This window comes from Spodoptera frugiperda, chromosome 5 (assembly GCF_023101765.2).
Source record: "Spodoptera frugiperda isolate SF20-4 chromosome 5, AGI-APGP_CSIRO_Sfru_2.0, whole genome shotgun sequence".
Taxonomy (NCBI): Eukaryota; Metazoa; Arthropoda; class Insecta; order Lepidoptera; family Noctuidae; genus Spodoptera; species Spodoptera frugiperda.
The window spans coordinates 12235677-12253290 of record NC_064216.1 but is presented as its reverse complement, the minus strand read 5'-3'; the positions used below and the strand labels follow the sequence as shown (position 1 = coordinate 12253290).

At 35.4% G+C, this 17614-nt stretch overlaps 2 protein-coding genes across 9 annotated transcripts in view; one reads left to right on the top strand and one right to left on the bottom strand.

The window, feature by feature from the left end:
* Positions 1–15449, bottom strand: part of LOC118272229 (NPC intracellular cholesterol transporter 1) — a 49054-nt gene extending 33605 nt beyond the window's left edge. For 7 of the 8 annotated variants that reach the window (XM_050693827.1, XM_050693826.1, XM_050693823.1 and 4 more), the window contains exons 1-2: positions 15177–15431; positions 4047–4166 (exon numbers count right to left, since the gene is read on the bottom strand). In XM_050693827.1, coding sequence (XP_050549784.1) covers positions 4047–4166; positions 15177–15257 — 201 coding nt within the window. In that variant the 5' untranslated portion in view covers positions 15258–15431. Of the gene's footprint in view, positions 1–4046; positions 4167–15176 lie in introns of all 8 variants that reach the window. The other variant, XM_050693829.1, reaches the window with a different exon arrangement.
* A 255-nt stretch (positions 15450–15704) lies between these two features.
* Positions 15705–17269, top strand: LOC118271751 (myb/SANT-like DNA-binding domain-containing protein 3). The gene is made up of 2 exons (XM_035587932.2): positions 15705–16156; positions 16280–17269. The coding sequence occupies exons 1-2, from the start codon at positions 15947–15949 to the stop codon at positions 16766–16768; spliced, it is 699 nt and encodes a 232-aa protein (XP_035443825.2). The 5' UTR covers positions 15705–15946; the 3' UTR covers positions 16769–17269.
* Positions 17270–17614: the final 345 nt, after the last annotated feature.

Below are 17614 nucleotides of genomic sequence, written 5' to 3'. Positions count from 1 at the left end.
ATTCACCAGTAACATGTATAAGTAGAGCAATCCAACACAATCTGTGCGCAGACAAATCCAAAGATAATAAAAAAATGTACGCAACAAAACTAGGCTTCAAGGCACACTGATCCAGTTACTTTAGCCGTAAAACATTGCAACCCTCTGCGGAATACAAATTGTTGGTGAACGATCGATATTACCAAACGAGATAAGGTTGTCTGAAGGTCGAATATAAAGTTTCAGCTCCCTAAAAGATTTTATAGTGTATTCAGACTGTAAGCTGACAATAGAAAACAAAAATAAGATGAGAAGTCAGTGTGAAATTCTCCTTTAAAATATTGACAGTATTTCTATACCATATTGTGTGTGAACTATGAAATAGTGCGGTGCACACATTGGTTTAGCGTTTACAAACTTAGTTCACTAGGCAGCCGGCAACCCGTGTGATGTTTAGTACTGAAGCTAAATTCAACGCCACGGTTAGACCTTGTTCACAAATATTTGGTAAACTCTGTAAATAAACTCTAATTGCGTATTTATTATCGTTCTCTTTGACGATTCGTACAGCTTCTACGTAGTGGCAAGCGTTTCAATTATCTGTTTGATTCTCCAATCAAGTACGGCACTGATCATTTGCCGCCAATTGTTTCTCATTAGGGTCGTGTTACCAAGCGACTTGCATGAGAATTTCACATATTGCCGACCGAGATTAAAGTGCACCATGTTAATACCAGCGCAGTGATATTATGATATTTCGACTGCCGTGAAAGTGCTAAACTTTCTCTCAAGGTTAACTTTTATTTTTTTTACTACGCAAGTAGTAAAAGCAGTTCTTGATTACATCACCAAAACAGCAAAAAAATTTAACGTTAATATTTAAATTGCCCATGTTTGATAGTATAGGAAGTAAATTACGAATGCGGTTTAAACATATTTAGATATTCGGAAGTTCTTCGCGATTGTTGATACTTGAATTATGACCAACATTAAGAGGCTGACGTCATGTCGCACGAGTGAATGAAAAATATCATTATCACACCTCTGATAATATACTGCCATCATGGTTTTCTTGTTCATACAATCTTTTTTCTTTATAGTTTACGTCATTTCACTCGATTTCAGTAGTTTGGCAAGCAGCCCAGACTTCGGAGTACGAATTCAAAACAAAACTATACGTATAGCATCTGTCAATTTTCTTCCACATTCGTTTCTATTGAATTAGTGTGAGAGTGTGCCAATCATAACACAGCGTTTGTCTGTGTGACCGATAGACTATCTCTAACAAAAATACCAGTACGCTTGTACCTATGTTTTGATGCAACAGTGAAGTCAGTCGCCAAATTGGCATCATTTAGAAATTAACATATTCACACACAGCGATAGCTGGTTCCACAACAGGTTTTTGAGCGTTTTTGTTTCCACTTCCGTGTTTTTGACTCTTGTTATTTGATGTGGTTAAATTAAACATTATTTATTCATTTGTGTGTCATTTTAGGACAGATATTGTGTCGTTATATTTTTTAACTATATGCTCAGCGTATAGATATTTATCTAGAATATTCTATATATATCGTGGGTGTAAATAAAGCACTTACAGACAGATCGACCTCTGTAACCTGCAATGCGTAGGAAACGCTCTCCTATTTTTAACTCCACATAACTCATGAAAGATCTTCAAAGAGGCATTCATAACATTCGCTTCAACTAGTGTGAGCAGTGAGCGGTGAGCGCTTGTGACTATGACGTTTTCCACATTGATCAATCTCTGCATACAAGCGGTGTTGAACTGTCATAGTTTAACAACCTCTACCACGTCAACGCCAGAATGGCTTTGCAAAAATAATGTAGCCAATAAATCACATGTCCTCAAATGCGGCCTTCAATTAAAATTGCCACTTTACTTCATGTTAGCATACTATTACGAGAAATCTGTTTCCTGTGACCTGCCTCTTTATTAATTGCCATCCTATATTTGTGATTCGTATCTTCGTAAAATATTTGATAATTAAATCTAGAGGCATAATTAATGACAAGTTGCTTTGTTATGATAAATTCCCAAGATAAAAAATATCACGTTCATTATCTATGTAATATGTATTTTGGAAGTCGTTGTCCTTCAAGAAAGATACGCAACATGAGTCGGCACTGTTGACATCTTCTTTTTAAAGTACAAAGCATTCGATGTTCAGGGGGTGACGTCATTGGGCCATACTACCTGTACCTGCATTATTATGAGCTATATCGACATCCTAAAAGCATATAATATTATCTTATCACTAGAAAGGTTCACGTGGCTAAAGATTCTACTTATCATTAACAATTTCACGGAACTTGAGTTGCTATAAGGTATAGCTATGTGGTAGGACTGCATTCCAAGAACTTAAAGTTTTGTAGCCTTTTTAATGTCTGCCTGTCTAGACTTGGATGTCGATGGCAAAGCAATTTTCTTTGGCTAATTATTTTCGACCTTTTACAAAGAAAATGTAATACGAAATATATTGCAATGTTTCTTTTATTTACTAGGTATTTAAGTTTCTTGTTTCTGTGTTAAAAATGCACTAGCATAATTTAAATATCTTCACAAATATATGCCAAAAATAGATAATGATTATTGTTATTATGGAAATTGTATTTATGTAATATAGCATTACGTAACTTAAGCTCGATTGATACTTATTAACATACTGAATAGAACATTCTACATCATTTATATTTGATTTGTAAGCATTTAGTTAGAAAATCTTAGGTAAATGTTAGGGCAATGAAAACGCAATAATAACTTTCGTCAAAGAATGTCAACATACGCTAGAACCTTCAGCGTGAAAAGTGTTTACAGAACACATTATGTCTCGTAGACAAACAGACAACCTATAATGTTGGTATATAGGTTACACAAATATTTGTTCCAGAAGGAATCGCACAACCGTCGGCACGCAGTCTATATTATGTATAGTCTACTATGACATCGATTATTCTAACGTAATTCATAATCCCCTTGGGAAGAACTCCATCAAAGTGGCTCTAAAACCAATTTATTAGCCACTTAATTCTGGCTGGCCTTTCAATATAAAACAAAACAAAGGAAACATCGTAACTACGTCAGCACGGATCGCGGCTTGTCGCTCTGAAATTAATAGATTGCAACAAAGTAACGCCAATTGTTTCTATACGACAAGATAGATACACTAACCAATAACCAAGGTGAACTTTAACTTTGATAAATGTATAGCAACCAATGTTTAATATCTGGATTTAATAACAATTCCTACAACCCGACGCCATTAAAAAGACGTCAATATTTATACGTAAGTAGCTGTTCTCTGCTCACGCCATATTGTTCTGATTCACCCTGTTAGCTACATCTAATTGGTATTTACAAGTCGCAAGGATAACACTATCAAACAGAGGCAATGGTCACAGTCGATGAGTCAATGTAAACTCTTTATGTCACATTTTGTGTAATTATACATATTTAGTTTCATCCTTATTGTGACTGTTTGTGTAAACATGAGTATAATAAGGAGAGAAAGGAAATTATTACAGTACACTGATACACTTTAACCTACCAACTGCATTAAATTAAAACTGTCTTCCTATTAGAGGCAATCGATGCAGCTTTCATTTAACTGACCGCGTAGCTATTGTTGGACGCGGGTCAAGTTCCGCGTGAAAACTAGGACTTGTGTGACGTCATTATTGCATGCACCTGCTAAATATAGCACCGAGAGCACAAAGTAACTTCACCCGGTGACCCAGATAAGTGTCGCTCACAGTGCCCTTGGGGGGTTGTAACAGGTTTTTAATATAACCCGTAAATTGAACTGCAATATCCTCATCCTGTTATGTGCAAAATAGACAGCATTGGACCTAAAGCGTCTAGACGTGTAATTAATTTGGGTATTAATTAATTATGCCGATCAGGGCTTACGTAAATGTTACTGGAAGCAATGTTTTCCTTCCGTAACCGCAAACAACAAATCATCATCGCGAATTAATTGTTCTGCTGACAATGACGTGGGCAGTTTATCTGGTGATGCTACCAATTAAGTTATTATAGTACTTACCATTGCTGTACTGGGGATGGGTTTTGCTGTTCCATTGTAAGCGCAGTTTGTCGGTTTGTAGGGGTCACTTGAACAAACGCCATACCAAATACAGTGGGCTTCTGCAGAGGCTGTGGGTACCTGAAGCAAAAAACATTATCTACTCAGTACTGGCTAACAAAATCATAAATTACAACATTTTCGTGAAATTTTGAACGTTGCTATTTCGTTTATATCTTAAAAATTACGCAAGAACTTTTTATAAAACCGTACCGATTAACGTTTTATAGCCTTAATACGCACGGCTTATGACGTGACGTGATACAAACTTGTTGTTTTTAAACATGACACAAACATACAAATATGACGGAAACTTTGCATTTGCGGTCTGGATGCCATCAGAATTAGGTTTCAAGTTATCGTCTAGTATTTGCCTGAATCACTTATATTGAACTCAGGTGACACGCCAATGACGCACGTACCATGTCCCAGAAGAACGCGCTTGTAATAAGATTATAATAGAATTATGTACCAAACAAGTATTGGACGAAGTTTGGTATACACCTACAAATTGTTGAATAATATACCATTTCCAAAACAAGAAACAGGCCCAGGTTATGAATCATTGCGAAACAATGCTCTTATGATCCGACCGTGTGTGGATGTGTACACTATGTAGCGATAGTTTTACGCGTGCCAACAAAAATCGCGTGCTAAGCAAATTGAATGAACGGAAACGTATTGAACTAATCAATTATTTACTGCAAGGTTGGAAAACATGCTAACTTTGCCTAATACTCTCTTATTGGACACGTGGACTGTACAACAGCATTATTTTCTACTAGCTGTGCCCGCGACTTCGTCCGCGTGGAATAGTTATTTTAGGCATTATATTTATTTTTGCAAACAACTTTCTCAGCTTCATAAATTATAACTGTTACCCACGGTTAATTTGTGCATTGAAAATTCGTGATAGCACTGGACTATTATTATAAGGAATAATCCACACTCATTTCTATACTATATGTGTTTCCACTGTTTTCCGGAAACCTGCGCCTATAGGTTGGGTAACCGCCACCCCGGTTTGTGTTTCAGAAATAAAATTCCTAGGGTACTTTTTAGATGGGCTCGATACATACGCGTTATAGCAGTGGTAGAGGTGGCAGAGGCGTCACGGCGTCCTCACCTACCGCCTGACGCATGTATTTACCGGACACGGAAGTTTCGGTTGGTACCTGTTTCGAATTCGGCGGGAGGAAACGCCCGGGTGTCGGCATTGCGTGGACCACCCGGAGGACACGGTGGAGCATACAGTAGCGGTGTGCCCTGCATGGGCTGAGCACCGCCGTGTCCTTAGGGATGTGATCGGCGACTGTGACCTCTCGCGTCCGGCTCTAGTTCAGCCAAGGTGCGGAGCGAGGGGGAAAGGGACGCTGTCTCCCCCTTCTACGAAACAGTCATGCTAGCTAAGGATGAGGCGGAGCGCGTGAGGGAACGATCCTCATCACGCCCCAGTCGCCGCAGAAGACACTCCGGGCGTCGAGGATCGCTTGACGATCCCCGGCCACCGTAAGCGCGGGTCTGCGGACGGCGAGCAAGAGTAGCTCGTCGCCCGATTAAAACCAGACCCGTGCGTCGCGTTCTGTGCGTGCCTCAAAGAGCCAGGCCACTACAGCTGGGACCCAGTAGGGCTGATGCCCGATCCGGTGCTGCAGACAACGTAAAAGATTACCGGGGCCCCGGCTCAAATCAGAACGGGGTGATTTTTACAATCCTTCTCGCTTCACCCAAGGCTGGAGTAGCCAACGGATGATTTTCACCCCTCAAAAAAAAAAAAAAAGTATTTTCTAGAAAAAATGTTTTCTTTCATATATGGTGACGCAAGGTTATGAAATCCTTAAGGACCATATTTTTATACCCTATCATATTTTTATGACAATAAATTGAAGAATTGGATTTTTTTTGTTTGTCAAATGTTTCAGCCGATATTATTGCACTATACCAACTATACGTAGAATCTGGCTGTACTTTGTTAGACAGCCACAATAAAATGTGGGCGTGTGGTAAACCGCTTTTTTGCCATTCTACGCTGTAAACAAATGCTTTCGATGGTCAATGATCAAAAAATGTTTTCTAACTAACTTCGTTAGTAAGACTATAATTTTTTTGAGTAGGTATAGTTACACCAGGCTCCGCGTCGTTCGCAAACAATGCTCTCCTCCTGGCAGCGTCGTGTTTCGCACATCACGCGGCGCGGGTGAATTTTATATCGGAGTTATTTTAAAATTGTAATATCTTCTAAGATGTTTATTGAAGTTTAATGATGTCAAAGACAATTTTGTTCACAATTAAATACTCTTAATGAACAACACATTTATTTCGATAAAGATTAATATTTTTTCGTTAATACAACTCTTAACAAATAATGCATTAATTTCGACCCAGTTTGTTTACCATAAAAACGATTCTAGTAAGTTAATCCTAAAAGATAGACATATACTGTCGCGGACTTTTTTAGATCATTTTAAGAGGAATAATTCTTTCATACATATAATTTTCGTATCTTGAACCATTTTCGCAGCGCACGCAACGGAAGCCCTCAAGAATTAATAATTTCCCCCGTTTTGTCCACATTTTCCTTTATTTCTTCGCTCCTAATAGTTATAGCGTGATGTTTTATAGCCTATAGCCTTCCTCAATAAATGGACTATCCAACACAAAAAGAATTATTCAAATCGGACCAGTAGTTCCGGAGATTAGCGCGTTCAAACAAACAAACAAACAAACAAACAATCAAACAAACTCTTCAGCTTTATAATATTAGTATAGATTGTCTCTGCTTACTTCACACGTAGTGAATCATCCGATTCTTGTTACAATAATAATTTATTTGATATGTTATTTAATGTTATTAAGGGACAAAGTTCACTAACATTATAAATAAGAGATAAGCTTTTACTGATATAAAATGAATTACAATCATACAAAACATTGCATTCGTGGCATTAAGGTTCCACAATGTTTTTAGAATATAAGCTATGTAGATTCTAATAGAAGATTAGAGGTAAATTGCCTGTGGTTTACAATAATACAGCAAAACAAAATGTGTCTAAATAACTGCAACGTGACAAGCAAAAACAGGTGTTGTCGATTTACGTAGAATTGGCATTCAAGTCTAACGTGATAAAGCTATTCTGTGGTCAACACCGTATGGTACATGGTCATCAATGTCAGAAAATAAAATGAGGGGTTTTACGACCATTGGATGTGTTCATCACTTTTCTGTATAGAATAACAATTGAAATGGTCAACTAAAGGTAAGTTCGCCATAACATAGTAATGTTGCCAGCCTTCGCAAAGGAATTTAGCTTTGAAGCACTTCGCTATAAATAAACTTGTAAATAATCTTCTGGAACCGCGTCATGCATTCGCGATAAACTAACCAAAGTATTGTTTATGATCTAACACTCACTTTGAATTGAGAATCCTAGAGTTTATTATTCACTATCGCAAAAATGACTAACCTGGGAGTAATGGTTACACTTTGTCAGTTTTCTGATCAAAACCTTATTCGTAACAAATTGAGTTCATATAGCATCAACTGTATCATAAATGCTGTTGCAAATTGACTCGAGTTTGGTGAATCTAAATCGAAAAGTTTAATAAATCGATAATATGCGAACATGACGTCCATTCCTCGGACATGCAAACGTCGATATATTGAGCACCGATACATTTGTAATTCAATCGAATAGAACGGATGTCGGTGACGCTAGAATATCATTCAAAAGGATAGTCATGTGGGACACGGGAATAGTAAAGAGCTGGCCCGTTAGAAATTACAATGATATTGACAAAGTTACTAAGAAACAAGAATAGAAAACAAAACAAAATAATATGTTTGTTTGGTAATACCAAAACAGTTGATATAACTCTAAGTATGAGTCAGAAAAACCACGAATTTCTTTTTCAAATTATTATAGCTAAACTGGTTGCAGTTTGGGAAGAATACATAATGGCTGGTAGTAGAGATTAGGAAAACTTCTATACTTAACTATACTACGTAAGGTAGGTAAGCCGGATAGTATGAAGCATTTAAACAAAGTACTTAGTAAGTAAAGTGCAGACGCAGGTAAGCCAGCTTTCTTTTTTAATGCATTGACGTGATTAAAACGTCTTGTTTGTGTTTATTATTGAGCCAGAAAAAACATACAACCCGAAATAAAACCTCCTCCTTTTTAAAGTCGGTAAAAAATGGGAGTACCTTTAGGACAAACCCGACAAACAGTGGCGATAATTAAATCAATGACGTCAGTCTCTTACATCAATTTATGATTCAGATTGTATGAATTCAATAAATAAAACAGCCCGTCATTATTTAAACATACAGATTTAAGATTTTTAGGTCGCAACCATGCATATAACATTGACTTAGAATTCAAAATCCCGATATTAATATTAAACACATAGATGACTTTACAATTGAAAAACAAATTTTGACCTGATATCATGTTTTTTCCTCTACCAACTGAATATAACGGTATAATAAAAACATACTGAATTATTCACATGCGTTTTGACGTAGGATACGAAGTTTTCTCAATTCAACGACAACAATATATTAAATTCGACAACTTAAAAATATATATAAAATTACATAAGATCAGTAATGGCTTGCCATTTTCAGATCGTGTTCCTAATTCGACACGATCTAAATGTAAAACCGTTTGGCTTTTACAAAATAATTTTCACTAGAAATCTTCTTCGCTGCTAAAAGGAATTTGTTTATTCTGAAATTCGAAAAGTAAATAGACGCTCATTGAACGGCAGGGATCTTTCCTTTCAATTAGTCTTCAACAAAAGCAAGTAGGTAATCGGTTCTTTATTTAGATAAAAATTCAAAGAAATTGGTTCCTTGACCTTAGGTACTAAGTACCCCGAATACAGTGCGTTCCCAAATTCAGTTCTTTAACCTTCGAAATTATTGAAAGATTCATACTTTTTTACAGGGAAAGGTTCAAAGGCCTCAGCTCTATCATTTTAGTATAATGTAAACGCCCACACTCATAATGCTATGAATGTAAAATGTACTTAGACAATCACATTATGTTTACACAAAGGAGCTACAGAATAATGCCTCGCACTACTTAATCTTACATTGAAACGTCTTACTGCATACCATATTATGTATAATGAAATCACGCTATATTCAGTAACTACAATCCCCCAACAACTGCTATTGTTGTTACAATAACACCAAAACAATACATAGATATTAGGTATACGTAATGAACTTGCTATTTAGCAGTTCGCTGGATGCTAAACGATAAAACATTACGATTTTAATGTGGCTAATATGTGCGCTAAGAACATTCAAGGTGAAACAAGGAAACTGAGCAAAGATCAGTTTACACCGTACAGCAAAAACAAGTTGGCAAATTACAGGTCATTTTGTAGGACTGGTTCTGTTTGTTAGTTTTGAAAAAAAGTTGTTATCAGAATCAAACTGTTAACCAGTTTAAAATTGTTAACATTTTTACTTTACTACGGCCACACTCGAATCGATGTTAAGTATAGCTTTCCACCTGTAGCGAAGCCTGTACAGTGACAGGGCACATCTCTCAGAGGTTTATCGATCCTAAACCTCCGCCTCGCCTGTGGCTTGAGTCGTTGACTCATTAAAGTCTCGCGTTTATAATGGCTTCTGGGTTGTTCTGGACGATCGATATCTATTACTTAATTAACAGCATAATAGACGACATTGATTTTATAACTTCAGCACTCACAAATGTCGTTTTCTTACATTAAGGTTTAGGGTTCTTATATTGAAACAAGAATGCAATTAATGCAATGTTAATAGGTATAACTGATTCGTTCTACACTTGAGCTCAACAACCTTTGAACTGTCATTAAACGGGAACATCTCAATAAATAACTATGTAAATCAAAGTATGAAGTGATGTGATCGTGCGCTGATCCGAGTGTGAGTCAGCATCCGCGACAATCTGCAGGATTGTCTGACTCAGATACGAACGAACTATCGGCACGGTTTACTTCCTACCGATGCTGCCTGATATCTGCAGTAGCAAGTCTCATCTGTTCGTTAATATTTCGTATCGTATTTGTAATTTCGATATAGGAAAGTGATAATTATGTAACCTTGATCCTGCGGTGTATTTTCGGATTGGTCAGCATTTTACCGTCCCTAATCAATACAAGTGCGGGAACGATAGACAGAGCTATAATTATTTCTGTCCCCGCTTCGCTCGCCGGTGTATCAAGCCAAATGTAACTTAAAGTACACTTTTAAAAGGGCTGTTTTGACTGCATGCTTATGTGGTGTTTAGGATTGACTGGTAAACTTGAATCAGGACTTTCCTGTTTTGCAAATGAGTCATAATCGAATCGCGTGACGTGGTTAAAGCCTTAAAGGGATTGAACTGTGTATACATAATTTATATTGGTTTCGAAAAGATTTCCCCTTACAAAATACATACATATTTCCTCCTACGGTCATTTATTAATATTCAGTTTAGTAGACATAAGGAAGATTCGTAAGTCGAAGTATTCTTGGTTACCGGAAGGGTAACCAAGAATGCTGCTTATATTTTTAGGAAGATGGATGAACATTTTAGTTATAGTCCTTTTAGCAACTTATACAATTCTATGTGTACAATTTCAGGTAATAAACACAGAGATATAAATAACCAAACGTAAGTGACCAAAAAAAGTCAATGAAGTTTTTTTGCAGTGAGGCCATCGTCAGAGACCTTCAGCCAGATGACATCGATATTCAGATTTTAGGTTCCACTGTGCGTTATGACGGTCACAATAAATTCGCAATTTTAACATCTACACTACACACTGAATCTCATATCCATTAAGTTTCCTACCTACACGTTTGGGAATGGTATAACTTGAAGCGAAACAAGACAAAAAAAATTATTCGGTGTTGAGCTTGTCATCCACGGATTATCAGTTTGTTTTCCGTTGTCATCTTTTATTGTGTAAAATAGTGGCTATAAAAACACTGACTATAGTTTTTTTTCTTCACATAAACGGCAAGAAACTACGAGACGTGTAAAAAAACATCGATTTCACATTCGTTTTGACCTCCAAAACCCGTCAAGGTTTGTCCAGAGTGTATCCGAGTGTCCCGAATTATGCATGATTTATTCCGCCTGAATTAAAACAAACTTGGACATCCGTTGGCGTCAGAGTCAATGCACACAATTCAAGACGCGAAAACATTTGCTCCTTGGAGTTACGATCGTGACCTTCCTTGCAAAGGATGTTTATCTACCCAACCACCATGGGTACTAAATACACCATTGAATTAATTACGAGTGCGAAGTTGTAATGATACGCTAATCAATATCAGTTTTTATGTGAATGGAAAATTTCAATGAATACCACAAGGTGTTCTTTTCAGTTAGTTCATCTCATCACATTTGGTACAGCTATTAAACTTTCCCCAATTTTTTTATAAAAACTGCGTAAATATTCGTACCTAATACAATTTATTACATAGAATAAAACTAGGCAATTTGACTACGAAGTTTTAAGTAACTTTTAGGGTATTCAAGCCTTATAAAAGCGGTTTTCTTTCACCATATTTTTGTTTTTCTTACTTGAAAGGATTCAGCAATTAAGAGCATTATTTTCTCGCGGACACCGCCTTGAATAAGTGGTAATAAGGAAAACGTAACTAGTTATTATGTACCACACGCACGCGTGACGAAGTACGTCTATGAACCTTGGCGCGTTTGCAGTCGCAACCATATCCATTCCTGCAACAGGCATACATGGAAACAGCACCTCGTTTGTAGGGACACTTTCTAGAAGGGCGAACTTATTCATTAAATTCCAATTTAAATACTTTTCTGACCCGACCAGGCGATCTTTATCGTTTAGCAAAACCTTATTAGGTATTATTGTGAAATATATATCTGGTCCAATAACTTTAATAGGCTTGAATTATGACGTCATTAAAGATTCCATTGGCTCTTAATAGTTGTCTTTAAACCTTGTTAAAACTGGTTTTCATACGGTTTTATAAAATGTAGGGCTGCTAAATCATGATACTCTATGATGGATTGTGAAGTTCAATTGAATGTCGTCCATACCATATCTTTACAGCGTGAACATGGACGTGAATGCAGATGATAGCAATAGCCTCATAAACCTGTCAACATGTACTTTGACGTGTAGCTACGACTAGCCTCGGTGTAAAAATTACCATGTGCTTGTCCTTAACATTCATGGCAGGAGTTTTGAACGTAAATTGGATTTTGACAAGGATTATTTTAGTTCGTTGTCATATCGTGTCCGACGCCCTTCCGTACGTTTAGCTAAGGTCAAGGTTGAGCGTGTCATGTTATTCTAATCTGTTTGAAGTATTCCTTGTGGTCGTCAGACGTTGCCGGCGGACTGCAAAACAACCGGTACAAAGCGTGTAGACTGACAAAAACAAAGAATGTTGCTAGTGAATATAATTATAGACTCTCAAGTCTGTAGTGTGCACATGGATCTTAATCCTAACACATTTAATCTATTTTAAATGTCAGCTTTTGTATATTTTGTTTTCACTTAACATAAAAGTTAAATAGACTTGCGTATTGAAACACGTTCTATTAGTTTTGACAATTTGACTTCCGAGACTCGCAAGATTTAAAGTAGTAACTATATGGAAATTGCATCCGCGTCTATTAGATCATAGACTATCGAGATAAGTCGAATGGTCATACAATAAATTACTATTAACAGTACCTATTCACTAACACTTTGCTTCTATTAACTAGTAGAATGAAGACCGACAGATAGATGCGGGTCCGGAAATAGATTCTGAATAACACTTAAGTTGGCCTAATGAGAAATACCAAGTGATAACATTGATGAATAACGCCCCATTCAATATCAACAAAAATAGTGCGCTAGCTCAAACATACGCAGTTAATAGTTATCAACAGAGCAATGTTTATTATTTGATTAAATACCTATGTACATTATTACGTAGATAACACAATGTGATCTTGAATACGTGTAATGACCGCGCTTAGAAAAACTCGAAACTATGTTCTTTTAACTAACAAAATATCAAAATTTTATCATTAGTAGACAATAAAATTCTTCCGATATCTTTATTTAGAATGCAGACGCCTTTACTAAGCTTAATTCTGTATCAATTGAAGAGCACACGCAGTTATTGGTATAAATTAATCTTAATTGGACCATTTGAGTTCCTGATTGACATAATATCAGCCTGTGTCATGTCAATTTATGATCAACTCGACATGTTTGATGTCCCCTTTTCTATTCGTTCTGGAATGATTATCATCACGCTACAGTAATTATAAATTATAATCTCGACATTGCAGCATGGTACAGTACTTTAATAAGTTACAAGAACTAGAAAATTAATAAGTGCTATGAAGATGCGCCGCCGCAAAGTAGTTAGCTGTGTGAAGAAGAGGCCCAGGTCGAGTATGTGATGCACGCATCCATAGGATATATCTTTCCATATAAACACATAATTAGCCTAACTGAGTAAGTTTTTCACAAGTGTTAAGCTATGTGTACAAATTAATATGAATGGTGGAAGCCAAACACAACATAGCATAGAACATCTCTGGTGAAAAAGCATCCTTATAGATGGATGTTCTCAAGAGCACAAGATTACGAGCTTGTTAAAAACTTGCTGTTCGATAGTAATGTCAAAACATATCTCGGTAAAACCTATGAATGATGTTATTGACAACAGCCGAAAAGTTATGATAACAAACATTATCAGTGTTTCACATAAGTTAACACAAGTGGGGTTCCCCAATACCTTTTTACTCTAATCTTAACACGGCTGACAGATACATAACAAAAAACAATAATAAATATATTCATCAGCAAAACCTCTTTTAAATACATCTGCAGGTACAAACTACATGCTGTTTAATGTTATGTGACTATGTTTTAATGTATATATACGGGTATCAGAGATTGCAGTGAAAGAAAATTATAATAAAATTAAGGAATGTGTAATACTAAATAAATGATTACCCATTTCTAACTTAAATGGTTAAATCAAAGAGCTTTTGTATGGTTATGGATTTTATATACCTCATAACTTGTAGGTAAACCAGAGAGGCAATATAAGGCTTTATCTCACTAGTTCAAAATGTACATTTTCCTGTAATAGCAGCCATTATATGACTTCCCATTGGTTGATTATGATCACCTGATGCTCGACTAATGTTAAACAATAGGAAATACAAACTTATCAGCCAGCCATTTATGCAGTTTCTTATCGGAACCTGTTATCATACTTTTTTGTTTATTATGGATATTATTTATCAACCTCCATGCTAATGAGCTTGCTGGATACATTATTAAAGGTTTTATATTACTATAAATTTAAATTTTTAAAATGAATATTCTGTTGCCTTTGTTATTGTGGTTTCTTTTTCAAATTAAAGCACTTTAATGCATCCATAGTGTAGTGTGTCTATAATTTTAATACAATATTTCCCAAATATGGGCTTTTTTGGGCACCGCAAAAGTACTTAATGTACTTACATAATAATAGGTTGTTTTAAATAGTATTAAAAACATATAATTATTTAAATTTTCTAAAAATAACCAATTAGTTTTGAGCAATTCCTAAACATTTTGCAATAATTTTAATACCAATTTCATAAGTCTGATGTTTAGGATCATAACAACTTTTTTGTGGCACAAGGACAATCCTCAGTCATTAAAAAATATACAACTTAAATGAAGTTCAATTGGTATGTGAAATATTTGAATAGCAGTTTAGATAAATGGAGTGATCATGGTATCCTGATGAACAGTCAGGCTATATACTTAATTTATAGTTTGATAATGAGTATAATTTTCATTGAGTTGATGTAAGATTGTACTACAGAAGCATTAATCAAGAGAAAATTATTGTTCAGAGACCACACAATACAGTCAGCGGAGTGAAATTTTGCATACGTACGCTGCAATAAATATATAAATGTTCGTAGACTGCAATCTAACAGTGCGAACTCTCCTGAGAAGTAACATTGCAACGCCATACACAGAAAAACACTAGTATTACAATGCTTATTAGATTTATTAGCGCGGAACAATGAAAATGTAATATCTCTAGACACTTACGTATTGCGCTAGCTGTAATAGAAGCAGACAATCCAAGAAGACGAGTAGAAATCGACGTAAAATCCCTCCAGCGCCAGCCATTTTTGCCCACTTAATTTCACAATTTGATTTAGTAGACACAACTGTTCGTCATATCATAATTTTACAAACAAAAGATACGCCTAGGTATAATGATTTCACGAATTGTTTTACGGCGTAAATTACTACCGCGATACTCGGCGTTTATTTAATGAATGACTGACAGACCTCGTTCAATCGACAAAAAATATAAAACAAAATGGCCGATACCGATATCATGACGTTTAAAAATTGTTACCACACCTATTAAAATTTGTACCAAATTGGAAAAAAATACTTTCATTAGAGCATTGAAAATGGTTTTACATAAATCTGAATTTAATGACAACTAGTATTAGATAGTTAATAAATTAAATAGAAAATATTTTAAAGACACCGGTAAGATTCCAGTTTTATCGTTTCTAAACAAATAATGTCGAACTCAATAGGTCATCGTTGACATTGACACTGACAGAATTGACAGATGAAGACGGAATCTGTTTTATTTGCATTGTTTTGTGTACAATATTGATAATAATTATTATTGCAAATTAATTTTAATCAGCATCACTATACTGTACTACACTACAATCAGTTTATACACGTGCAATGACCGATCCTACTTTAATTGATACATCTTTCAAGTTTAATTAAACAAAATGGTTAAAGAATATACAACTACTCGTGCATGTAGATGAAAAGTATTTCAAATAATGGAAAGAAGTAAAAGACAAAGGGGAGTCTATGTAACTGCTAAACAGAAGAAGAAGCTAATAGAATTAATGACAAAACACCCTGAGTTGATATCTTGCAGAGTTACACAGGATTTCAACTACAGTGACTCCCAACAACTGTGGCATAGTATCGCTAATGAATGCAACTCCATACCCGGCGCAAGAAAGTCTTGGAGGCAGTGGAGAAAAGTATAGTTTCTTATATAACATATCTAGTTTAAAAGATTATTATATTGTAAAATAGATTCTACTTAAGTACTAAATATTAATTTGATTTTTAATGAATCATAATAAAACAAATTTACATTACAGACTTGGCAAGATTTACGATCAAAAACAAAGAAACGGCAAGCTGACACAAATGGTGAACTGCCAAACTCAGTAGTCATGCTAACACCAGCAGAGCAGGAAGTTTTGGGTCTAAAGAATGTATCTTCAACAACCAATCAGACTCCGGAATTCATACCTCTCGAGGAACACAACAACCAGGATAGCTTTGACAATGTCAATGAATCTACTGCTTCATACAGCGATGCAGACTCAGCACCTGAAGAAAAAGTATTCTCTGAACCTCCTGAAGTAAAAACGAAACATAAAAATAACACAAAACAAAATACTAAACACACAAACAACTGTGCTTTCAATTGTGATTTGTTAGCGGTACAGGAACAACGAAAGATACAGATTAAAGAGGACTATTTAAACTTTAAGAAGGACTATTTAAGACAGAAATTAGCTCTGATGAAAGAACAGACAGAGGCTTTGAAAAGTATTGCTAAAGAACTTTGTATGAATAAATGAATGAGCATGGGAAGGGTGGGAAGATAGATTATCTATGAACTAAACAGCTGGCAGTATGGAACACAGCTTTCCTATTGGAAGATTCTATTCTATTCTGCAATACCCACACAAAAATGAATAGAGTGATGAAAACATGGATCAGTAAATAAATGTGGAGAATAACTGGAGATAAATATAGGAATGTGATAAATTTTAATTTTATACTTTTAACTAGTCAAGCAATAATCATCATTTTTTTGTACATGAATCTCAAGTACAATATTTTTTTAAACTATAGGTACTTACTTTATTTTAAAATTGATTGATTTATTTTTATGGGAAATAATATTTTAATAATTTTAGATGACAATGCAGTTTGTAAATGAGATTTTTTTATACTCCTGCGATTGCTTGAGCAAAATAGGACAAGTAATAAAACATTATTGCTCAGTACTTTAATTTAGGCTGTATTTATATTGTCTTGCCATAACATGTATTAAACATTATCTATGAAATGATAAATAAGAGTTTATTTTTTAGTATATTCCTTTATTAAAGAAGCTTAAAGTAGTATCCCCTGACTTCAGAGCTTTTATATCTTCCCTATTGAGCCCACTCCGGTAAAAGGACAATGAGCTCATGTTGTATATTGAACTATTGCTATCTAAGCACTATTTTATCAAGTAGGTAGATTTATTTGAACGGAAGTAGTTTATATACTAAGAATTTAGTAGACACTGTTTTTTACTCATGCTGCTTACCTCGGAATAAGACCTAATAACATCAGATAAAAAATTGTAAAGATTTTTTTTTGCAGGCAACTGAAAACGTTTCCGCATTACAGATTACAAAATTGGTCCCAAATGG